General features: G+C 32.0%; 3 protein-coding genes across 5 annotated transcripts; 1 reads left to right on the top strand and 2 right to left on the bottom strand.

The window, feature by feature from the left end:
* Window positions 1–589: 589 nt before the first annotated feature.
* Window positions 590–4,705, bottom strand: LOC107627710 (gamma-interferon-responsive lysosomal thiol protein-like). 2 transcript variants are annotated; one of them, XM_088505229.1, is made up of 5 exons: window positions 4,343–4,705; window positions 2,452–2,517; window positions 2,126–2,263; window positions 1,076–1,168; window positions 590–885 (listed from the first exon to the last, which is right to left on the bottom strand). In XM_088505229.1, exons 1-5 carry the CDS (start codon window positions 4,658–4,660, stop codon window positions 748–750), a joined length of 753 nt encoding a protein of 250 aa, XP_088361355.1. In that variant the 5' UTR covers window positions 4,661–4,705; the 3' UTR covers window positions 590–747. The 2 variants fall into 2 exon arrangements, with proteins under 2 accessions (XP_088361355.1, XP_088361354.1); XM_088505228.1 differs by having other exon boundaries at window positions 590–918.
* A 4,737-nt stretch (window positions 4,706–9,442) lies between these two features.
* Window positions 9,443–13,344, bottom strand: LOC148575222 (uncharacterized). Its single transcript, XM_088506120.1, has 6 exons — window positions 13,278–13,344; window positions 12,801–13,043; window positions 11,849–12,453; window positions 11,502–11,558; window positions 10,295–10,579; window positions 9,443–10,093 (listed from the first exon to the last, which is right to left on the bottom strand). The coding sequence occupies exons 1-6, from the start codon at window positions 13,342–13,344 to the stop codon at window positions 9,443–9,445; spliced, it is 1,908 nt and encodes a 635-aa protein (XP_088362246.1).
* A 6,292-nt stretch (window positions 13,345–19,636) lies between these two features.
* LOC107625795 (histone-lysine N-methyltransferase ATXR3-like protein) lies at window positions 19,637–24,502 on the top strand. 2 transcript variants are annotated; one of them, XM_016328515.3, is made up of 6 exons: window positions 19,637–20,064; window positions 20,384–20,832; window positions 21,606–21,803; window positions 22,549–22,831; window positions 23,287–23,449; window positions 24,022–24,502. In XM_016328515.3, the coding sequence occupies exons 1-6, from the start codon at window positions 19,814–19,816 to the stop codon at window positions 24,196–24,198; spliced, it is 1,521 nt and encodes a 506-aa protein (XP_016184001.1). In that variant the 5' UTR covers window positions 19,637–19,813; the 3' UTR covers window positions 24,199–24,502. The 2 variants fall into 2 exon arrangements, with proteins under 2 accessions (XP_016184001.1, XP_088359911.1); XM_088503785.1 differs by having other exon boundaries at window positions 19,674–20,068; window positions 20,388–20,832.
* The last annotated feature ends 901 nt before the right edge of the window (window positions 24,503–25,403 follow it).

Here is a 25,403-nt window from a genome sequence, read left to right on the forward strand (position 1 = left end):
TTTACACTTGGTTGTTATTGAATTGATGATAATATTCTCTCAAAATATATTAAAATTTATGAATTTTTTACTTAGTGGTAATAAAAAATTCTCTACTCTTTTAAACAAGTAAAATATGAATCACACTTAATTCTTATATGCATCTAAAATAATAAGCAAGGATATCTTTATATATTTGCATACAAAATACTTCAGATGATATTCAAAGAACACATACAATAATCTTTTTAATGTACGTGCCTTTCAGTCAAAGGGTACAATGCTTTATAACCATCAACATTTTTATATTTGAAGAAAACTAAAAGCCGTTAATAATCGTATAATTAATTAATATTAAAAAGTATTAATAATAATATTAATTTTTTTTAAATTTATAAATATTCTTCAAGTTTATTATACTAAAAACCCTTAAAATTAGGAAATAGTATGTAATAAGAAGAAAAGATGGAATTAGGGTAGTTTATGTTGAGAAACCAACAAAAGAGAATTTATATTTTTTTGTTTAATGTGTACTATTAATACCTTTTACTATTGATTAAGAAGGTGAGGCTAAATATATATAGAATATATGAAAAAAGAGAGAGTCTAATTAAAGATAAAATTCAACATCTACATATATATAAGATCATATGAATTCTTACATGAGATAATATTCTATATTCTTGTACAAGAAGTACATAAATCAAACCAAAATTCCAACATCACTTTCATGGAGATTTATTTACTGCTTGGTCTTTTGAGCAGTCACTATGGTAGTGTCAGATTTTTGACATGACCTACATAACAAACCGGTTTTTGAAATGAATTGTTTCCATCATTCATCATATCATAAGTTCTTGTGGAAAGTGATCTACAAGCAACTGGTTTTGACTTGCCCTTGTAAGCCTTGCAAATATAGTTCACAAAATTAGGGTAGTCCTAAAACAACCACAACAAGTTAAAGGGAATTAATTAATAATATAACAAGTCCAAAACTAGCTGCAATTAATAGTTGAAAATCGTTAGATAATAATTTAGCCAAATGACTGTACGTGAGTTTTTACTGTAAAATAATGTTTCCTTAACAATCACAAACCTCTTGAAGTGCTTGATTGTTGACAACTACCCATGGAACAAATCTATGGGGTGGATTAAGCTGAGTAGTTTCCTGAGCAAACTTTTGTTCAATCTATAAAATAATAAAAATTAGCACCAAAAGCTAAGAACATTGAAGCTAGAATAAAAGAGAGGGAAAATAACATGGTTTATTCATTTCTACCTCTCAGTTCTGCAAAAAATGAAATTAATAATATAATATAATTTAAATAAAAGATATTATTATATACATATTTTTTTATTTAATTTTAAAATTTTACTACTTATCTTTTTAATCTGTATTTTTATTTTTCTTCCTTCTTCAAATATTTATCACATATAATTTAGAGAGAATATTAATTTTGTGATTAAAAACTAGAATCAAGATTCAATTATTTTTTAAAAAAATAATTTTGAGTTAATTTTATAACTATTATCAATATAATTTTTTTATGCTAATATCTAATTATATTTTTATATACATAGAGAAAAAATATTATTTTTAAATAGTAAGCATAAAAATTAATTATTTTTATTTGTGCAACATACTTAATACCTAATCAAATGTAAAAGTATATACGTTAAATTCTTTTAAATTTTAGATAATGAATGTTAAAATTAATTATTGCTAAAATTTTTTACATGAAAAATAATAATTAAAAATCTTATTATTTGATTTTTTTTTATTTACGGATATCCTAGTTTTTTTAGTCGACGGAACTTTTGACCTTTATGATCTTTTTGTAAAAATAGTTTAATTCTATAAATCTTTTGTATTATAATCTATAATATCATAACAAAATCGACGTAATTTTAAAAGATTTATATTCCCGTAATAACAATACTGATAAAAATACTAGTTGTCGAATAAAATGTGGATTCCCTTTGATGCAACAATTATTAGTCATTTATAGAGTAGCCATTAACAAATTGGCATTTCAACTGATATACAAGACAAAAATAAATATGTAAGACATAACTGAAAATATCATGTGATGGATGCCATAATCAAATGAAAGTTAAGCAATAAAAATGATATAAAATAACTAACATTTTTGCCATTGCCATTTGTATAACAGTCCAAGGGTAATTTGGCCAATCCAGTCATTTGGAAGCAATTAACCCATTGGTTTTGCCTTCCCTCTAAGGTCAGATTCTCTATGCAGTGTATAAATCTAAATTGTTGTGCCTGCATTACAACTATATATTCTTAGTCAATTAGAACTATAGCACAATTCATATAGCTTTCAAAAGTAGACACAGTTAATAATAAAAAGAAAATGCTTTATGAATTAACTATATGAAAATACTTATGCAGATTACACAATTTAAATTCGCTGTTAAAACTAACTGTTAAATATATATTAGGGATCCTACCACATTAGGGTATACTGTAACAGCACAGGCCTCAATTGTATTCAGAAAGCATTCATCATTTCCATGCTGCAATTACAAAGAAAGAAAAAAAACATGTTGGATATAAAGACAAAACAAATTAAAACACATCCATCTGAAAGTAAACGATTTTCATTACAACAAAAATAATAAGCTGAAGACATTGTTAAGAAACATTATTTTCTCCTTTTTTTAATGATTATGTCCTCTTAAAAAGTAGTATTTTTTTTTTTCAGATGGATTAGATAACTTTTAATTCTAGATATTACAACATTACAACACTCATTCATATAATTATATTATATATTCACACACACACTATTAAAATTTTTTATTTATTATTAACTAAATTTCGAACCTAATTAAATGCAGTTATTGCAATCCAAAGAATTTCACTACTTCTAACTATATGGTGTTGCGTGCCTCTCAAGAAGAAGGTTGAAAAATGGAAAACATGTTTTATTTTTTCCCATAGAAACATAAAGAATTAGTCTATCTTTTTCTTTACCTAAACAGTATCCCCCAACCCAACAGGTTAAAGACTAATCCGTCGCGAATTTGAGCCGCCTATCTTCTTCTAATTTATCCACAAAACATGAAATACCAATAGGCCCAAATTGAAAACTTAAATATTTTTAGTGTAGAATTTGTGTACCTGTGAGCCCAAAATGTTAGTTTTGTATTGCAGGCCCCGCATTAAATTGTACAGTTATAGAAAAGAGTAAAAAGAATGTCTAAAAAAAACGAGTAATTAAGCGATGACCTAAAAAGAGTAAAAAGTAAAAAACTGACTAAAAGAGTAAAAAAGCTGAAAATGAAGTAAAAGAAGAGACATGTGTTCTCTTTTTGTTTTTGGTAACAAGGGGGGCATATTGAATTATTGATCTTGATAAAATTAAAAGTGAATATTTAATATTATTAACCGATTGGTGGATTGTTGGAGAAATTAGATGGGGCAAGAAGACAGCAGGGGCAAGAATTTATTAGAGGGGCAGTGCCATTAATTCATGATAATATTAAAAATGTTATTAGAACAAGATGAAAGTATGAATCATAATATTTATTTTTATAATAATATTTCTTGTTAACCAGCATTTTTTTTCCTTAGAGAAATAACCCCATCATAATAGTGACAATTTGATCTTATCAACAACTTTTTTTCGAACAAAAGAAAACTCTGATAGAAAATATATGAGAAAACCAAAGGAATTGTATTATTTATACATTTAACCTATGAGTATTTATTAACACAAGGTTGTGTTTTATATCTGTTTTATTTTTTTATTTTTAATCTTTTTCATAATTTTATGAATAAAAGAAAGTAAAATTAAAAAATAGTTTTTATTTATTTTTATATAAAATTCTAAAAATAAAAAATATTAAAAAAATAAAAATACAAACCAAATACAACCTAAAAATCTGTCTAATCATACTCAAATTTAAATGATAATTAACAAAGTGAATATTGACATAGCATTTTTGTTTTTAAAAAAATATATATATATAAAAATACTTCTCCATCTAAAATGAAGACTTGCCAAAAGTGAAAAGATTCAAAGAATAGACACAAATCATACTTCATGAGCCACAACAACAATGTTAGAACATGAAATAAAAAAGAAATTAAAATAAATGGAATACACATAATAATAAGTAGATAGTTAATTAGTAATGGTTAAGTATGATTTTAGTAGGTTGAAAAAATTTTTTGTCTTGAACTTTTTTTTTCTATACAAAATCGTACCTGAAATTTAATTTGATTTTAAATCGTCATTAACTTAACTTAAAAGACCAAAATTATATTTAACCCTTAATAATAATAATAATAATAATAATAATAATAATAAAAAATAAATAAATAAATAAATGAAACCTGACAAAGAAAAGTGCCATCAGGTGCAAGCCAAGCATTACCCCAAGGCACCAATCTGAGATTAACAATGTTGATAAGATCTGTTTGGAAGAGCTTCACAAGATGGTTGACTATGAAGTCACCACAAAAGGGACATAGACTCTCATAGTATAGTGACAATGTTACCTTATTATTATTGTCTTGTGATGATGATGAAGAAGAGGGTGCTACAAAGAGTAGTAGCAAGAGCAAAAGAGGAAGAAGAAGAAGCAAGCAAAAGTAGAAGAATGAACGAGGAGGAGGCAAGGAATAATGAAGAAAAGAAGGCATCTTCATCATCTTTGGTATAACAAGAACAAACTAAGATTCATACACTCCACACTTTTATTTTTATCATTATTATTGGCTCTCTCATTAATGATATGCAAGTAAGGTATCTACTCTATGGCCCTATCATTGAAAAGGTCAACAGTTTTTTTTTTTTTTTTTTTGAAAAAAAATATTATAAGAAAAAAGATATAGTAAAAAGTTAAACTTATTAGTGATGAGTTTACATACAATATGAACAATAAAAACTTAAAACAATGTATGAAAGAGTTCAAATGTTAAATATTGAAAGTAAAAGTTTGATATACAATTGATAGAATGTTGGTGAGTTTGATTTTATTGTTAGGAAAAGTATAGATAGACAATGAGAATATTAAAGAGTGTGAATAATGGATATGTCGGATGTTCAATTCAATAGATATACAGATGATTATGTTCATTATTTTTAATTAGATAGTTCTTTCTTTTTATTCGATTTACTCATGTATAGTTAATAATGACTGGATGTTCTATTCACTATGTGTGCAAATGGTTATCCTAATATTAAGATTTAGGAGATAATTTAGGGGTGGAGTATTTTTTTTATTTTATTGGGTCAATTTTAGAGCCCATTGTTTATATTGTTTACAAAAGTCATTGTCTACCTAGCAAAACCGTATTGTTATCATTTGGCGTACTTAGTTAAAAAGGAATGATAGAATCTTCAGGAATAAAAAAATAAATGTTGCAAAAATAGTCAACAAATCGATTAAAAATTACAAAAAATTGAATGATATTTAATCTTTTAAATTATTAATGGTATTGTCAAAGATAATTAGAAATTAGTTTATTTTATTTTATCTGTCTAATATTTTTTTATGCTTGTTATTGTGTTAATTTTTTTTTATTTTAAGAGGAAAAGTTATACAAAAGTCACATCAATCCTATATGCTAAATTGCTAATAAGGTTTTGAAATTTTTTTATATAGTGAATTAATAAAATTTCTCTATTTCTTAAAAACATTAAAGATAGGTAAATATTTGGAAATCAATATTTGTTGTGACAAAAAAGAAATTATTAGCTAATATAAATTTAAATATAAAATAAATACGAGAAAAAATATTAGTCATTTAATATTTATTTTTAAGATAAACATGTGTTTTTGGTAAGTAAATGTAATTAGTTATTATATTGTAATCTAACAAATTTTAATTAGTTGGAAATATAATCTTATATATTATTTTTTCTTTTTTCGTTTTACAATTATTTTACACTTTCAAGTCCTTCTATATATTGTGTCTGAATGTAATTGGTGGCGCATGATGCCTCGTTGACTAACCATGGTCTTTTAATGCTCTTCCATCATCTAGAAGAGGTGCATCTTGTTATTGAGAGGAAGGGGTTAGATGTAAATTCTCCTAGACAAAGCAGAAGGAGGGAGAGAAAAAAAAAATCTCTCTTGGATTTTCAGAGCCTAAAAAGAAATGAGAATTATGAATGACACTAAATGAACTCTTCCCAACATGTGTTTTCTTTATTAAAATTAGGCGGATACTCACATAAAGTGAGTTTAAAACCTTTTTTATAAAGATTTTTAGGTGTTACAATGTGATTGGATATACGTATTAAATCAAGGCCAATGCTATAGTAATGATGCCTATTTTTTTCATCATGTGATGAATTGAGTTGGCATAGTGATAATAAAGACACCTTAATATATAATATCTAATAATACTTTTGTTGTTGCCAAAGATATGTCAAGTTCGGAAATTATTGATAATAGTAAAAATCTCCACACAATTTATTTCACATATAATGTTTTTTTGTCCTGAGTCCCATACTAAAAGAAAGTCTCTCTAAATAGCAAATAATTCTCTTTGCAAAATGCTACGACTCTCAATTGTTCCCAAACAGCTTCGTTGTCACCTTCTCTTTCAATCTCTGCTAACACAAGCAAAACCAACTCGAGCATCATTGTCAAGATAGCTAGCATCATAATTAATCTTAAATGTACCCACTGAGGGGGGAATCCAAGAGCCACTAATGGTGAAGGGGATAGATAGTCGTTGCAACTCAAAAATATTTCGGAGCTCTTTTTCCAAGGACAAAGCCATACCAATCACCTTGTCTGTGGTCCAATGCTCGTGAGGATGAAAGATCTCGTTATTCCTCGAACGCCAAATCCACCAGAGACCAGAAAAGAATCTAAAGGGACGTTGTTTGCTATTATGTAAGAACCAACTCATAAATCCACTAGTTGTTCGGAGATCCCTAAAGTTTACCAAAATAGTTGGGCTTTTGGACAATCCGGAATACAATGTAAAACCGATTCCTGACCTGAGAAACATCGTAGACAGCTATCCGTATGCGAAATGCCCCTCCTAAAACGAAATGCAGCAGTAGGAAGAGCCTCCTAAAGACATAGCCAGGCCAAAAATTTGTGCTTTTTCGGAACATGTTGACGCCAAAGCCAAAGTCAATTACCCCTATTGCTCAGTCCCTCACCCCCTTGCCGTCGCTGCTCAGCCTCTCATTCCCTCGCTGTCGTTGCCCACTCCTTGCTGTCGCCGCAGCTCCTCGTCGTCACCGCTCAGCCCGCAGCTCCTCGCCGTCGCCGCTCAGCGCGCAGCTCCTCGCCATCGCCACTTAGCCCGCAGCTCCAGCCTGCCGTCGCTGCTCAGTTTTTAGCTCCGTAAGACCGTAAGTTCCTCTCTCTCTCTCTCTTGTTCTCTCGTGCATACTTTCTCTCTCTCCCTCTCTCTCCCTCTCCATCATATTGTGAGATCTAAGTTCTTTTTTGTTCTTCCACAGATTCATCTCTTGGTTGCCGCCGCTGTGAGCTTGGCCATCGCCATTGCATGTGAGCCTGTCACCGGAGCCCCTTCTCTTTGTCTCTTTGTGTCTGTGACTGTAAGTTTTACAATTTTTTATTCAATTTTGTAAATGTATGTGCTGAAGTGGGTTTATATGTGTTTGATTGAGAATTTTGTTGTAAATTTGTTTATTGAAAATTTTGTTGTAAATTTGTTAATTGAGCCCCTTCTCTTTGTCTCTGATAGTAGTTTTTTATTTTTCATTTTGATTGAGCATTTGAGACTTTGTGATTGTAATTTTGCTTTTATGTGTCTAATTGCATTTTTTAATTTTTTATTTTGAATGAGAATAAGAGACATTGTAATTACAATTTTTTTTTATATGTGTTTGATTGCAGTTCTTTATTTTTCATTTTAAATTGTTATCGGCTCTATTATTTTTCATGATGTTGGCATGTTGCAACTAGTTATATATGTTAGATTGAGAATGAGACTATCATATTCATGCTTTAGATCAATAGAACAATAAAAATTTAGTACTTTTATAGTTTATACTAGTATTTACAATCTAATACTTACTTATGCTATAATGCTTCTTTGTAAAGTTTTCAAAGTACTTCCAACTTTTACATTAGCAAAGATTCAAGAATTGAAGAATCTTGAAGAGGAAGCTAAGAGGAATCAATCCTTGAAATCTCTCTTGCTATCTTCTTCTAGTGACTTTGTGATTTCTTATTATGAAAATAAAGTAAGCTACTAATTAATTAACTTGTAAACTAAAACATATCTAGCAGTTTTCAAATGTGATTGTGTGTATATTTATTTATTCATTTAGATAGCTGTTTTTGAATTCAAGAGCAAGATGGTTGGGCTTTATTTCTCATCGAGTTCATATGAAAGATGCACTGACTTTACTTTCGATCTAGAGTTTTATGACAAGTTAAGGTCAGATGAGGAGAGCTTTGAGATTGTGATGATACCTCTTGATGAGTAAGAAGAATCCTTTAAGAAAGGATTGGAAAGTATGCCTTGATTGTCATTGTCTTTTGAGGACAAGAAGGGTGAAAAATGATCAAAAATAAAGATCGAATACTCTTTTATATTAATGTTGTAATTTTTTTATAATGGTGTTAAATTTATAGTGATCAAACATTAGCTTTTTTTAATTTAAGTTATTGACATTATATAAATCTTATGTTTGTATTTTAATTTATGCATGAATTTTAAATTTTTGTCTTAATTTATATATGAATATGTAACAATTAAAATGTTATTTAATTTTTACAGGGGCGGGTAGTGACAGGGCGGGTAGTATATGAGTAATAGGACGGCGGGGCGGGGTCGGGTAGGGCAAAAACACGCCCCTACCCACCCCACTGCCACCCCTATCTGCAGAGACTGATGTAGAAGAGAATAGATATTCTCAAGGTTCTACTGTCCAGATGACCAAAGATCTAAGATTCTGAGATTCGAATCAGAAATGTGAACATAATCCATCTCCTGACACAGTCGCCCCTCTCTTCTCCATTTAGAAAACCAAAAGTTCTGTTCTAAATCCCCAATGCACCAAATAAAACCTTCCTTCAGGATATCCCAAGCTCAACATATACTCTTCCAAACATAAGATCCCCTTCCTCGAGACCAACTGAAACAATCATCCTTAGAAGAATGGTATTTCTCCGTCAACAGTTGAACCCATAGCTTGTCAGGATGGTGAAAAAGTTACCAAACTAGCTTTCCAAGAAGAGCAATATTAGCACAAAAAAGATCTCTAATTCCCAGACCTCCAAACTTCTTAGGGATGACCAACACTTTCCAGTTAACTAGATTCAAGCCTCTACCATTAGCTTGACCTTTCCATAGAAAGTTTTGCATCATGGATTCTATCTTATTAGTTACCCCTTTAGGGAAGAAAGATACCTGCATGTGGTAAGTAGGAATCGCAGTCACTACCAAGTTGAGCAAACAGAGTCTGTCCGCCTTATTAAGCAATCTCCCTTTCTAGCTGGCTAGCCTTCCCTGAATCTTGTCCAGAACATCGTTGAAAGTTGCGCGTTTTGCCCGAGAGTGATTAAGGTTCACCCCTAAATACTTGACTAAGTTCTGGACGAATCTGATGGAGGACACTCCAGTGAAAATCTCTTTTCTTGTCGCTGAAACATTCCTGGAGCATAGCGCTTTAGATTTCTCCACATTAACCTTCATCCCAGAGGCTTTGCAGAAATTTTTCAAAGCTACCATTACAGTCTGAACTTGCTGTTTTTCGGCTTTACAGAAAAGAAGCAAATCATCGGGAAACATCAAATGAGAAATTCTTGGACCCCCTCTAGAAACTACAATCGGCTTCCACAAGCCCCTATCAACTTGCTGATTAATAGAACATGACAATCTCTCCATACACAGCACAAACAGATACGGTGATATAGGATCTCCTTGTCTAAGCTCCCTACTCGGAGTGAAGCTATTTAATCTATCCCCATTCCAGAGGATAAACAGGGAGGAAGCAGTGACACAATGCATAATCAGATTGATTGTCAAATGAGGAAAGCCAAAACTCACAAGGGTTTGTTTCAGAAATTCCCAATCCACTCTGTCGTACGCTTTCTCCATATCAATCTTAAAGGCCAGGGTGCCTGTTTTTAACTTTGTCTTCTTCATGAAATGGAGAACATTTTATGCTACAATGATGTTGTCTGGAGTTCCTCTCCCCAGGATAAACCCTCCTTGAAGGGGCCCAACAATCTCTTTGAGATGGGGACGAAGTCTATTGACCAGAACCTTCGTTATAACTTTGTAAACCACATTACAGAGACTAATAGGTCGGAAATCCTTCATGAAAATTGGGTTTTCTACCTTTGGAATAAGAACCACAAGAGTTTCCATCATCTTTGGATCCATATCCAAACCAGAAAACGCATGACGAACCAAAGTCCAAACATCAAAACTAACAATCTCCCAGTATTCTTTAAAGAAGAAAGCTTGGAACCCATCAGGGCCCAGCGCCTTAAAAGAATGCATACTGAAAACAGTCGACTTAACTTCTTCCAGAGTAACTGGCGCTGTGAGGCTACAATAGGCTTCATCATTCAGGAAAGGCAGCGGCACATCACCAAGACAACCTAAATCTACATCCTCCGACTGGCAGAATAGGCGTTTATAAAAGGATTCAGCTTCCCTTCTAAGGATATCTGGGTTCGTTTCTCACACCCCATCTTGAAGAAAGAGACCATGAATCTTATTATGTTTTCTCCGCACAAGAGTCTGGACATGAAAGAATTTGGTATTTCTATCCCCGAATTTTATCCACTGTTCTCTGGATTTCTGAAACTATAGAAGTTCCTCCTGCACAAGCGTGTTATTAAATTCCTCAATCAGTTGTTGTTCTTTTTACCGCATAGACAAATCTTCCATTACTTCTAGTCGCTTCTGAAGGAAATTAATTTGTCTCTCTAATTCGCATTTCCTAATAAAAATGTTGCCGAACACTTTAGAATTAAACTCCAAAGAGTTCTTCTGCACTTCTGAAAGCTTGCCATGCATCTCTCTGTAGCCAACCTGCCATGACTGGTTCACAATATCTCTGTACCCCGGATGAGTTGCCCAAGCCGTAATAAACTGAAAAGGTCTATTCTTTTTCGGTTGGGGACGACCTGTACAGCGCACTAGGATAGGACAATGATTAGACTGAAACCTATTTAAAATTTCTGCATAAGCCTCTGGAAAGAGAGATAACCATCCATTGTTGATACAAACCCGGTCAAGTTTTTTCGCCACCTCAACACCATTTTTAACCCTTCTGTATCAAGAAAATCGTCTTCCAATAGTCTTCAAGTCAAACAGATCACTATCTCCTAAAGAGGCAGCAAGCTGATCTGCATGGCGACTCGAGAAGAGGCAACCCTTAGATTCATGTGAGAATAGTACTTCATAAATCACCAAGAATAATCCATGGCCCACAGAAAGACGAGGACTGAGTAACAAGATAATCCCATAGCAGAACTCTGGTATTAAACTAAGGACTACCATAGATACCACTGCACCTCCAAATCACATTATTTACCTGAATCTCAACTGTAACACACTGATCAAAAGCATCAACCCATTTGCAGTGAACACCCTGTATTGCAGAAAGGAACCAGATACCCCCTTATGTCCTGACACCTCCACTATACTGATAGGGTGATAACCAAGTCTTTCCCATAACAGTTTCAAGTGTTGAAAAGGACAGTGAGTTTCAACCATAATAAAAATTACAGGTTTGAATTTTCTAACCAGCTCTTTACAATTCACCAGGGCTAACTTATTAGAAACACCCCTAATATTCCAAGCTATTATATTTAAACTATCCATAATATAAAATATAAAAATATAAAACAAGGAAATCAAAGTGCTTCACCAACCTCATACCGAGGCTTGCCCAGCGGAAGTGACTCCCGTGACCTTCGTCTTTGCCAGATCTCCATGAAATATCTCCTTATTCCCGCCTACCGACGCAGCAACAGTCGGCAATGCGCCTTCCTTCTCCAATGGAACCGCCACGGTAACACTCTCCTTCACGGCTTCAAGAAGACATGACGATGCTTCCCCCGATGTGGCTCCACTCTTCTCAACATGCGAGCTCTGTAGGGACGTCGGCCTTGGTCGTTTTCGGAGAGAGAAGTCGCAAGGCACTGTGGTGTGTCGAGTTGAGGAGATCGACGTCTCACCAACACGGGAAGCGATGTGTCCAACCTTGACTCGTGACCCGACCCCGGCGCGATAGGAGCTGGATCCATCCGTGTGAGAAAAGTGGATGGTGGGCCTGATTACTCTACCCGAATTGGTTCTGGATTGAGTGCCTCTTTGGACCTTGTTAGATTGCTTCTGGCCCAACTTGGTTTTACCTTTCTTCACAACTTGCTCCCATCCTGGTTCATCATGCATGCAAACATCCTTAACGTTATTTCCTTTCAAATTATTAGCCTCCAAATCCTCTTGCAAACTCGGTGCAGGATTCTTGCCAGTAACGCCACCTACTACATCAGGTTCTACTTCATTTAAATTATGAATTTTGGGCTCAGGATGTGGCACTGCCGTTGTACTGTCTCAGGGCTTGGTGGCATCGGAATCAGCGCTCTTTCCTTCCCTTGAGTCTCTACCCAAGCACTGTGCCATATCGTGACCATAATGTGCACAAGAATTACAAATTAAATTTAAACTTTTATACTCCACTACATGAGTTACGCCTTCCACAATGATATGCTCAGTCCTAAATTTATTTGAACACATGCTCGAGCATATCGTCCTCTCTCAGCCAACTTAGTGGCTAGGTCTACTTTGATGGGGACTCTCCTATTGCAGAAGCAATACGCATCATGACCTGTTCCTGATAGCACCAGATTGGGAGTCCCCGAAATCCGAACCCTTACAAGCGTAGATCCGAAGGATTGCTCACATGGCCGAAAATCCATATCCCACAGTTTTACAGCAACATAGTGCCCCTCAATCAACCACGGGCCATCAAGCATAACCTTCTCACGATCTTCACCACCCCACATCAAGCAGATCAAAGCCACCTTTGATGCGCCAAACCATCCGAAACTTGTGTGAAAGAGCTGTGTAACTATAATTTTTATCAAGAATCTTGATCACTAAAGCCTCTCGATAAGGCTCTGTCAAGCAAAGTTTGGCTTCTTCAGTGTGAAATTTACACATGGAGTTTGGGAATCGCCCTACTTGCCCACCACCGTCGCTATACTACATCCTGCAAGTGCAAAGACCTTCGATTTCTCTGGATCAATGACTTTATCTCTAAAGGAGACCTTTGTAGACTTTGAAAAATTCTCTCATGAAAAACCTTCCTTGGCACCGGATGCACCCCACCTACACTTTCCCCTTATTTCTTCCGACGGCATGGCCACCATTCTCACTGTGTTTTACCCTCAAACACTCATTCCCGCTCTCTCCTTCTCTCATTCTCTTTGAGTACGGAGTACGTACTCTTTCTGTTATGATTTTTTTGTTAGTCACGCTTATCAATTAATTATCATAATATGTAGTTATCACAACCCCCTCACATCTTTTTTTCAATACTGTTATTTAATTTTACAACGTAATTGAAAAGTGGTTATTATATTACATTTTTCACTAATGATATAAATAATTGGTTCAAATATTTGATTTTAATTAATTCGGTTTTGTTAAGAAACCAACTAAAAAATAATCAACTAAAGTCAGTTAGTTGAAAAATAGGAAATTTATTATTAAAAAAAATAACTTCCAACAACTTTAATTTTTCGAATTTTAAAACTAAAAACACAACAAATTAACTTAAATTAGCTTAAATTGTAGTTAATTTTCTGGACTTTTTTTAATTAGTAATATGTGAATATAATTACTTTACTTATTCGGTGCTCATATGAATCAAACTCTTTGTATATGTCCATACATATTTTATCTTATTTTGTAAAGTTACATGTATAATTATTTTTGCCGACAAGTTTTGTATAAAACTTGTGTGCCAATCTTGGTTAATAAAAGATGGACAAAAAATCATGATTGTAAAATAAATAAAGTAATCTTTGTAAGTAAAAAATAAATGTGGTTTAAGTAACTCATATTTGAGTATATTTTTTTAGAAAGTTATTTTGATCGCATCCAAGATTTTTTATTTTTATAAATTAAATAAATGTAATAATTATTAAAATAAATAATTTAAAAAATATTTATTGAAATAAATATTTTTTTTTATCTTATTTACACTGTAAACGAGATAATTTTGTGCGGGAGTACATATAAAATTTTTTTTTGTTGTACGAGAGTACATAAAAATATTTAAAATATAACTTAAGTAAAAAAGATTTTATATTATACATCAATAGAATAGTGACATGCATTAATTAGGTCATTAAATAAATTATGTATATTTAACTTATATTTTAAAATTTTAAACAGTGAATACCGTATTAATAGTGGTAGTTTAATGGTTTCCAAGTAAACGTGTTAATTTTTATCATTTAAAATGGACTAAAATTGATCAAACATATCCATTTTAATCTCTTCTATCAACTTTTTTTATGTACTAATTGCATGCTAAAAGTTTGGATTATTAATATTATTAATATTTTTTATTATTTTCAAATTTTAAAAAAAAAATACATATATCTCATGTGTAAACGAAATAACATACATCTTTCTTGTCTCGTTTACACTGTAAACTAGATAATGTATCTGGTTTACAGTATAAACGAGATAAGAGGGGTATTTATTTCGGTAAATATTTTTAAAATTATTTATTTTAGTAATTATTACATTTATTTAATTTATAAAAATAAAAAATCCTCCTTATACATGGAACAAAATATATGTATTAACTCTTATTTTATTTAAAAATATTATGGATTATTCTATTGTGTTCATAATTAAAAATTTTTAATAAAATAACTTCTCTGTATTCAGAATATTTTGAAAAATAAATTTAAATTGTATTGAATTAAATTTTAAATTGAGATAAATACTTTTTGATATTTTAAATTAAAAAAATATTGTATATTTTTATCATTGCATTTCTATAGCTGGTTACACTCTTATTTATTTTTTATGAATTTAAAATATCAAAAAATATTTATCTCAATTTAAAATTTAATTCAATACAATTTACATTTATTTTTCAAAAAAAATCAAAATACACAAAAGTTATTTCAACAAAAATTTTCAATTATAAGCACAATAGAATAACCTATAATATTTTCAAATAAAATATCTTTGATTGTTAAATAAATTTAATAACATTTATTTATAAATAACTACTTTATAAATTTTTATCTTGATTTTATATTTTTATTGCACATTTTAACAACGTAATTTAAATTTTTTTAATCATATTTTATTTAATTTATATTTTTTTACTTCATACATTCTAAATGGTAAATAACTTATAAAATTTTTATTTTTATTTTTATTTAATAACATCAAATTTACAATTCAAAAAATATGATTTTTTTAAAATAATAAAAAAATAGTTAAATAAGATATAATAATAACTGTTAGATCCCCAATATTCATAATATTAATAACAATTACGTATGCTACGCTATTTTTCTATATTATTATTATTATTATTATTATTATTATTATTATTATTATTATTATTATTATTATTATTATTACGTGTTCTTGAGTGATTTATTTTGTTGTGGGTTATAATATCCGCTCCACATTTTTTGCCAATAAATAAGTGCATCTTCAGAACTCATCAATAATGGGCCATCAGCCCCATAATTAACTAAAGTGGTCAAACAAACACTGTTAATTAAGTTAATTGTTGTCAATTATATCTAGTTAGGAAAGAAAGTCAAATCAGATAAAAATTTTCTAACCTGACACATCTTTGATAGCAACATAAATGTTATCAGATATTATACTAATGTAGGGGTAAACATGGATAGCGGGTATCTGATTATTTGTCCAAATTCGAATCGAATTAATTAAATTAGTTCTGGAACTAACGAATAATTGGGTCCAATCTGAACCAAACCAATGGTCTTTATTAGCAATTGGTTCGGGTATCGATTTTGGGGAGTGCAGAACCCGAACAAATTCACGAATTCGATCATATATTAATTAAATAAAAAAATTAAAAATATATATAACTTTTTTATTAGACAATGATTATTCACTATTAACATATTTGAATTTTAATGAGTTTAGTTTTTAATGTATTTGGTGTTTAACATGTTTGAATTATTTCTATTGATGTTACATGTTTATTGTACTTGTTGATTTTTTAAGATTAAAATTTGGTTTTTTTATGAATTTCAAAATCAACGGATACCTAATTACCCGAACCGAACCAATCTGTTGTTAATCGGTTTGGTTTGGTTTGGGTACATGTACAAAAATCGCAAATCCAAACAAAACTGAACCAATTACATTTTGATCGGTTCGGTTCTAATTTTACCATAAATCCAAACCAAACCAACCTGTACTCACCCTATAACTGTCTTTATTATTACCATGCCAACTCAGTTCATCACATGATGAAAAAAATAAGCATCATCGCCGTAACATTGCCCTTAAATCAATGGGGTTTGTTGGAGAAATTTTAAAAGTTATTTTTTTTAGTTTTTGATTTATAAAAATAATAATATTAATATTCGATGCAATTTTTAAAATTAAATTATAACTTTTTAAGAAGCTATTTCAATATTTATGAAAAAATTAAAAAAAAATGATGTGTCTCATAATAAAATATTTTTTATCACATTTCTTTAAAATAAGCATTTTAAAATTAAAAAACTAAATACAAAATAACTTATAAATAAGCTATTTTTAATATAAATATTTATTATTTAAACTATTTAAAAAAACTTAATAACTTAAATTTAAAAATAAAAAAAAACGATTTTTTTTTAACAAAACTTGCAAATCCACTACAACGATTCAAGAAACCCATATCCAACCCCAAGAGCAGTCATCTTCTTCTGACAAATTCGCTTTTCCATTCTGCATACTCTTTTTCTCCTGTTTTACTTTATTTCAATCGATCACATTGAATTATTTTTTTTGCTACAATAATTTTTTGTACCTTATCTTTTATCGTTTAATTTTAATAAAATGAATGTCTCTGTCTTTTATATTATAAAATATTTTGATTTTGCTAAAATTAGTGTACTAAAAGATTTATCTGAGTAAAAGATCTTGATTCTGCAAAAGATTACAGTTCTGCACTTTAATTTTATGAGTAATCTTAATATTTGTGAGACTGCTTATATCGAAATGTTTGAATGTTTTGGCCTTTTTTATTCATAATTTAATAGAAATGACTGGATGATAGGATTAGCATGTAGCTGAAGTTGAGTTATTTTTAAAAATAATTTTAGTACTCTTTGGCTTAACTCATTTATCAAAACTTTTAGGAAAGAGGACATTTGAACTTCTGTCAAATATTGATCTTATGGGTAAGGATACTGATACTGTCGATGTAATGATTATTTTAATTGAATAAGAGTTTACTGAGCTGTGTGGATCTTTGAATAATAGTTGCATATGGAGTTTATAGTAACTTCCTTGTTTTGGCGATGCCAAAAGAGCCAGTTTAGACGAGAATTTTCGTAGAATGAAGATGGAAAAGATGCATGCTTGTGCTCTTTGGCTAATGGGTCGAATGAATTGGATGAAGCATTATTTTTAAAAGAGAAATGCTAGAAGGCCACTAATTTTGGTGTTTTGTAATTATTAATTGATTATTAATAGTGTTTTTAATGGTGTGAGATTACATCTAATGGTGGAAGATCACTCACTTTTGTTTTGATAGTTAAGTGCTGACCAGAAAATACAAAAATTGATGGCCCTGAACTTTTTCTTTTTAAAATTCAAGTTAAACTCTAAAATAGTAACGGAGATTGGCGTTGTGTATTAAAATTGTCTCTAAAATTTTAGTTGCACTAATTACATCTTTGAATTGATAAAAATGCATCACGTTAATTTTTGACTCATTTTTTATTAACGACCTGATGACATGGTTTGATTATGTGGGTTGTTAGTGATATGTGTCACTCTATGGTTTGACCACATGTAATGATATGATGATATGGTGACTAGTGACTAGTGACATGTGGGATGCTGACATGGATAGTTGTGCCATATGTCACAATGCTATTTGGCCACGTATCCGTTTGTGCCATGTGTTGCAACAATATTCGTTCACGTGTCGTTCATTATGTCATCATTGTAGATGCACTAAATTAGTTCACTTTGCATTAAATGACTCATTTTAGTCCCTAAAATTTAATGTCATGCACCAAACTAGTCTCTTTCACCAGATTTTTGTTATCTTTTTTAAAATTTAAAAATTTTCAATATTTTGAATGCACTCATTTCAATTCTATTTTTTCATATATCGTTTAATACAAGTGCTTTGATAAATTTTTTTAAAATTTTAGTTTTAATTATATAATTTTTTTATAATAATTTAACATTGGTAAATTTTGTAATATATAAGTATGTTATTATAAAAAATGAATTATATGATTGAATAGACACATTTATTCATAAAAAATATGTGTTTTTAATAAGAAATTAATAATTAAAATAAACATTTTTTTGTTCTTACAAAATACACGTTTTTGTTGTGTATAAATAGACGAAAAAGGTCGGAGATAGTAGTGAGGATGCTTGAAATGCCTTCGCATCAACTCTAAGATGGCGGTTAAGGATAAAAGAAAAATTATTTTATAAAAACAGTTGTATTTGGATAACGTGTGAAAAAATATAATTGAAATTAATACATTCAAAGATATTGAGAATTTTGAATTCATAGAAAAATGAGAAAAAAACTAGTGAAGGGACTAGTTTAATGCACGACATTCAATTTCAAGAAATAAAATAAGTCACTTAATGCAAAGTGAGAGACTAATTTGGTACATCTACAATGATGACATAATAGACGACACGTGGACGAATACTATTGCGACACGTGGCACAAATGGACATGCGGCCAAATAACATTATGACACATGGCACAATCATCCACATGAGCATGCCACATATCACTGGTTATCACATTATCATATCATTACACGTGGTCAAACTATGGAGTGACACGTGTCACTGCTCATGTCATCAAGCCATGTCATCACGTCGTTAATGAAAAATGAGTTCGGGACTAATGTGGTGCATTTTTGTCAATCTTAGAGATGTAATTAGTGTAATTAGAATCTCAATAATGAGTTTAGTGCACAACCCCAATCTCAAAAATCATTTTGAGGTTTAACTCTTAAAAATCTTAATATGTATTTTGAATTTAAAATATATAATAAAAATATTTTAATTATTTTTTATAATAAAAATATTATAATTATTTTTATAAAAAATATTAATTTAGATCAATTTAAAATTTAATTTATTAATTTTTTTTGGTCGAATCGATTTATTCGTCTAATTTTACTAAAAACAACATAGTTTAATCGGTTATTAAATTTTAGTTTGACTAATGCTGTATATGTTAAACATTAATTGATGGAATGATTGTGTCTAAAAAAAAGACATTTTTTCTTACGTGAGTGTCTCCCTTAAAATAAAAGGTTAATTATAATTTTTATTAAGCGTAAATTCTATTATTTTAATTAAAAAGTAATTAAATTCTTATTTTTTATTTATCTAATTTTTTTATTTTAAAAAATTTGATGTCGCTCCTTTTATTTTTTTCTCATCCAAAAATACATCTTAAATTTTATTTTCATCCAATCTTTTTCCTCACTCTCTCTCAGGTCTCGACTGCACTAGTTCACTTCACTCTGCGCTAATTCCATTTCTTCCATGGTACTTCCCAAATTTGTAACGTTGAAGTTGTAACATCAAATCAAACTTCTTCTTCTGATAATAATAATAATAATGGCTTCCATTAACAACTTCAACCCTTTCGGTGGCAACTGGTTCAACAAACCCCAAAACCCTCTCCCTGCTGTCAACTTCAACATCCTTGGATTCTTCGAACACAACGCCAACTCTCCGCCCTTCGCCGCCATTGGGCTCCCGAGGTTCTTCCGCAGAAGGCCCAAGAAGCCCAACAATGGAGAACCTGGCCACTTCACTCAGATGGCTCACCAGTTCTTCTGGGAATGCGAGAACATCCCTGATTACAGGCATCTTCCCTTACTCTTCTCATTCAATTTTCAAGATACTTCTCTCAATAGTGGCATTTTTGTTTGAATGTGTAGGAACATTTTGATTGTAACTTGCATTAAACCCTTGTAAAACTAACTTAGTTTAGTTCAGACAGCTTAGGGTTAAGTTAGAGGCATGTTTGGATGGAGATTATTTTGGCTGACTAATCTGTTTTTTATTTGTTTCAATAGCTGTCTCAAGGTGATTGTTTGATAACAGTTTAATTTTGTTAAATGATGGATGGTTTTAATTTTAGATTAATTTTGATTAAGTGTCATTGTTTGATAATATGTATAGGCACACTCCGGAAGTAGAAAAGATTCTAAAACAAGACGAGCTCAACCCCTACGTGGAGGAGAGGGAGAATCCCACTGAGGAAGAGATAAGGGAGAACGAGGAGTGGATTGAGAAGTTGAAGAATAGCCCTGTTATGAAGTTTCTCTTGAGAGCCGAGGAGATCAGGGACAAGATGAACGAGCTTGATTTGGAGGAGAACAAGAGACCTTACCACAAGGAGGATTGGGAGGTGTGGAAGGCAGTGCCGCATGTCACTGGCCCCGATGGGCGACCAATGCCTAGGAAGGCACTGAAGACCGATAGCGAGGCCGATGACAAGTTTTGGGACTTTGCGAGGCAGTTCTTCTTTGGGCTGTGGGGGTTCAGGCAGCGGCCTTACCCACCTGGGAGGCCTAGTGATGCTGCTCAGTCAATTGGGTACAAGAACCTTGAGAGGCGATACTATGATTGTAAGTTTTATAAAGTTTGGAACTTTTGTACTCTGTAGTGTAAAAAAGACTAAGAAGCTCTACATATCTTAGTTTTATTGCAAATCTTTGCATAATTAGTTATGAGTTCAGTTAAAAGAGGAGGATTGTGTTAGATAGTCAAAGATGTGTTAAAAAAGTTTGGCTTGTGAATAAGTGATGGTTGAATTGACTGGATTGAATAGCATTGATTGAAAGGTTCTGGGTTTTGTTTGTGTTTGTGAAATATTTGCTTATGCATGTATTCATATGTTTAGATCTAGGCAACTATCAATGATGTTGAAATAGCATTGAACCAAAACTTGGGTTTGGATAAGGTTCAGAGTATTGCTCTTGCTAGTGAAATATGTGATTGGACCTGCATGTGTTACAATATATAAGCTACTTGCCAACGAGGGTTTGGTAAATTGATTGGTAGGAATAGGTCTTTGGTTCAGTTCCAATTGTTGATCCCTTGTTAGGAAAACTCTGATTGTGGTTTACCTTGCCTTGGTTGTGGAAAAGTCTATCCACCTTATATGCTTTCGTTTTGGCGAAAAAGTGACAAGGACTATGTAAGATACTTGTCTGTGTTTTTTTCTTTGTTAATTGCTATGGAAAAAGGTTGGATGTGAATATAATGTTAACACTATTTTTGTTTGTTGAATGTTTCGTGATGCAACTCTAAACTTTGTACGTAATTATTTAATTGGTGTGTCAACTCATTGCTTCCATGTTGGTTGTTTGTTGTATTTTTTGTTTTCTATTTAATGTAGTTATCATGAGGAGTGGTGGATGGTACTATAAGGACCGGCTAGGTCGTACACGAGGGCCTCTGGAGTTAATTACGCTTAAAACTGCTTGGGGTGCTGGAATTATTGATAAGAACACTTTCATTTGGGGCGAAGATATGGATGAGTGGGCTCCAATCCACATGATTTATGGAATGGAGCGTGCAATTGCTACATGGGAAGGTCTGACAGTCTTGATCTTTATCCTTCTTTTATCTGATATATCCTTTACTCGTTTATTATGTAAATTGTAAAGTGAACAATCAGTATGTTTTATTTTTACCATTTCTGGGCATGCTAAGAAAGTAGCACCATGTGTTATGATGAATTTAGTGAAGTAGAAAGTGCAACACATATTCCTGCATGGTAAAGTATTTGCACTAGGAGAAAGATATCAGATTGATGTATATTATGATGTTGAACCTGTATGGGTATTTTAATCAGAGCACAAGAAATGACACTTGTGGTGACTTTTTCTCTCAGATATTCATACACAGAGAAAAACGAAAAAAAATTACGGTATTGGAGCAATTATTTTTCAACCTCTCTATCTTTGATGGTCTTATCGTCCCTCAGTTATTGGTGTCTTAAACTGAGAATATAAGGTTACTGTTATCCAAAACCATTTATGAATTTCAAACTTGTTTGCTTCAGGACCCTAAAGTAAGAGCTCTCACTTAAAACTAGCTCTTGCTAAAATTCTTGTCTTCTTGATAACTGTTTCTTAATACTTTACTGAAAGACCAGTAAAACTGATTTACTATTAGATTCTATCCTAGATTTTGTTGACTTATACTCCTAAAAAGGTTTCACTATCTAATTCAAGTGAACAATCTATTGAAGACAATCATGTGAATAATGATCACATTTTGCATCTAAAAAACAGGAAATGATTCTTGGTTTGTATTTTTCTTTTTTGTTTTTTCAGTTAGACTTGCTGCTTCAGCAACGGCTCTTCTCCACAAACTTCAGAAGGGCATACCGCCATGGGTTCCTCTCAAGGGATTTGAAAAGAAGACTTATAAGCAGCTTCAAGAAGAGGCTATAGAAAGCAAGAGACGTGATTTAGCGGTGTTAGAAGCTAATGACGGTGTTTGGCCAGGAGTTAGAATTCCAAGTCATGCCCTATTTCTTTGGGCTAGTGGCTCTGAACTCACCACTATTTTGGAAGAGGATCACATGCCCAACAAGTACATTCCTAGACATCTTAGGTATGCATATGCTGAGACCATGTGATTTAGGGTGCCTTCGTTTTTTATTTTGAAAGAAAAAAAAAGTGATTTTATAACTTGATTTTTATATATAGTCGTAAAAAGTAAAAACGGAATATTGATATTTCTTAGAAACTACTCTAGTTAGCTTTTTCGAAAATGCTGAAAATTTAAAGAAATATGGCAAAGGTTAAAAAAATTTTTCCCCTGTAAAAGAAATTGATTTTTTGGTCCAGAAAAGGCAAAAACAAATGAGCCTGTAAATAAGTGATGATGTAATATCTTTCTTCTTACTTGCTTTTGTCATAGATAATGCGAGAAACTTTACTATGTTCTCTATCAATTATAGATGGATATAGTAATCAATTCTTGGTTCGAACTAATTTGTGGCTAAATCTTGCCTCCCAAATTTGTCTTTTATTTGTTTGGTTACAATGGATAATTGTGTGAGACAGGTTGCAGTTGGCAAAAATTATTCCAGGTTTGAGGCCATGGGAAGTTCTGAGTATAGAACAAGCAATGGATCAAATAACATTTAATGGCCAGTGGTACCGTGAACCACTCGGCTCATTCCAGACTGGTCCGCCATACATCCAGCACTGGAATAAGGACATGATGGTATGCATCTTAATCCGAGCTTCTTGAGTCGCCAGTAATCTACATTGATGTATTTTCACTCTTTTCCCCACTATGATTATAGATTGATACCTGCCTTACCAAGTACAAACTTTGTGTGTTTCATATCATATCCTTTCTTGGTTAAGTAAAATATTTTCTTGCATAAATGTAACTTTTCCCTTTCTCTACCCTCATAGCTTGGAAGGTTGTTACCTCTATCCCTTCGCTGCATGATGCATCTTCAAAATCAACTATTCAAATATCCATAGAAAAGCATGTCAAACAAGAAAAAAAGGTCTTGGCATAATTCAATTATAATGATAACATTTATAATGAGGACTAAAAACAAAAGAAAGTAGAATATAATAAAAGGACCAAAACCAATACAAAATTTCATAGGGACTAAAATCAAAATGTTGGAACCCGTAGAATGCAAAATCACGGTTAGTTGCCTTTGTATGAACAATTACTGAATTACCTGACTGTGGTGATGTCTTGGTATCTCTATAGTCCTATTTTTGCAATAACTAGCTTCTACTCAAACGTGAGATATTTCGCTTTATTATTTGCAGAGGTTATATAAGATATTCGAAGATCTCAACGACGAGGTGTACGAAAACTTGGTGAGGAACCTCCCGGGATTTGATAAAATTGCAGAGAAGGTTCAGAGAGATTTTATTACAAGAATCAATAAACTGTTGGAGAAGAGAGAAGCGGAGAAAAGGCGGCGGCGGCAGCTTGGCAGATGAGCTGCAGTGGTCGCTTCTTGTCTCTTCTCTCACATGACATCGACATATTAATTTGAGAGATTCTGGTTAGGTCGTTAGCTAAAAACAATTCACTTGCCCAGTTCATGAATGAGAAGGCAAATATTGGGTGGAAAGGGAAATCAAAGTGTAAGTTGTCACCAGTTATTGTAGCTTCGGCTGAAACCTGAAATGATACTTTGGTACATTGATATGAGGCCATGCTCATTCTCTCTCTCTCTCCCTCATTTCTCTCTAAAATGTTATGTCTTAATATAGATGGTTGGTCAAGCCATTGCAAGTGATACACGAGAATGGTTCGTCTTAATTGAGAAATGCATAAACACCCAAATTAATTTCCAAAGAATTTTAGATCAGACAATTTGGTCTCTAATAAATTTTTATGCTGTCGTCGAACATATTGGTCCTTTTGTTGGCAACAGACCGAGTTGGTGTCATCAAGAATCGTGAGAAGCACAAGGGAAGTTTTGACACCATCCATGTCCAGGATGCTACTGGTTAGGAGTTTGCGACTGCATGGGGAATCTATTCATCATCGGCAAAGGAACAAAGCCTTGGTTGTTTCTTCCCAAAGTTGTCCACCAACAACAAACTTCTCCATAAATTTAATTATGATATTGTTGGAAAATTTTGGTTTTTAGATTTAGATTGTTAAGCTTTAGGGCTTACTCTCAGCAAGGTATATAATTAAATTAAATTGAATTTTTTGAATTATCATTCTTAGCAATAAAACTGTTATGAAATTATTTTTTTCAAATAAAATATATATAATATTGTGTACTTTGTAATTAATTTATGTCTTGCGAATTTTCGATATAATGTGATATATTTACACATTATATGTTGCGTGGCTTATCTGAGATGGGGTTACTTTTGGGCCTGAACGTGAGGTCCAAACTCTTTTTGGAATCACGTTTGATTTCCGTGGGTGTCGAGGTGCCGCCATTTGAGTTTCTCGTGAGGAGGTGGGGTGTAGTATCTGTAAGGGACTCTGATGCTTAAATTAACAAAGGTTTAAAGCAGGTTTTTTAGTAGATTGGGTCCTGTTCCGAGGGTTACCTGAAACTGGAGGTTGATCTTGGATGAGATCTTCTGTATTGGTCGGAGATGGTGTGTCCGGTTGGCTGGTGGCGGCCGGAGCTGTTGTGTCCGACTTGTTGGACTTGCTGCACTGCTGATCCTTGGTC

This window comes from Arachis ipaensis, chromosome B2 (assembly GCF_059453495.1).
Source record: "Arachis ipaensis isolate K30076 ecotype BB chromosome B2, ASM5945349v1, whole genome shotgun sequence".
Taxonomy (NCBI): Eukaryota; Viridiplantae; Streptophyta; class Magnoliopsida; order Fabales; family Fabaceae; genus Arachis; species Arachis ipaensis.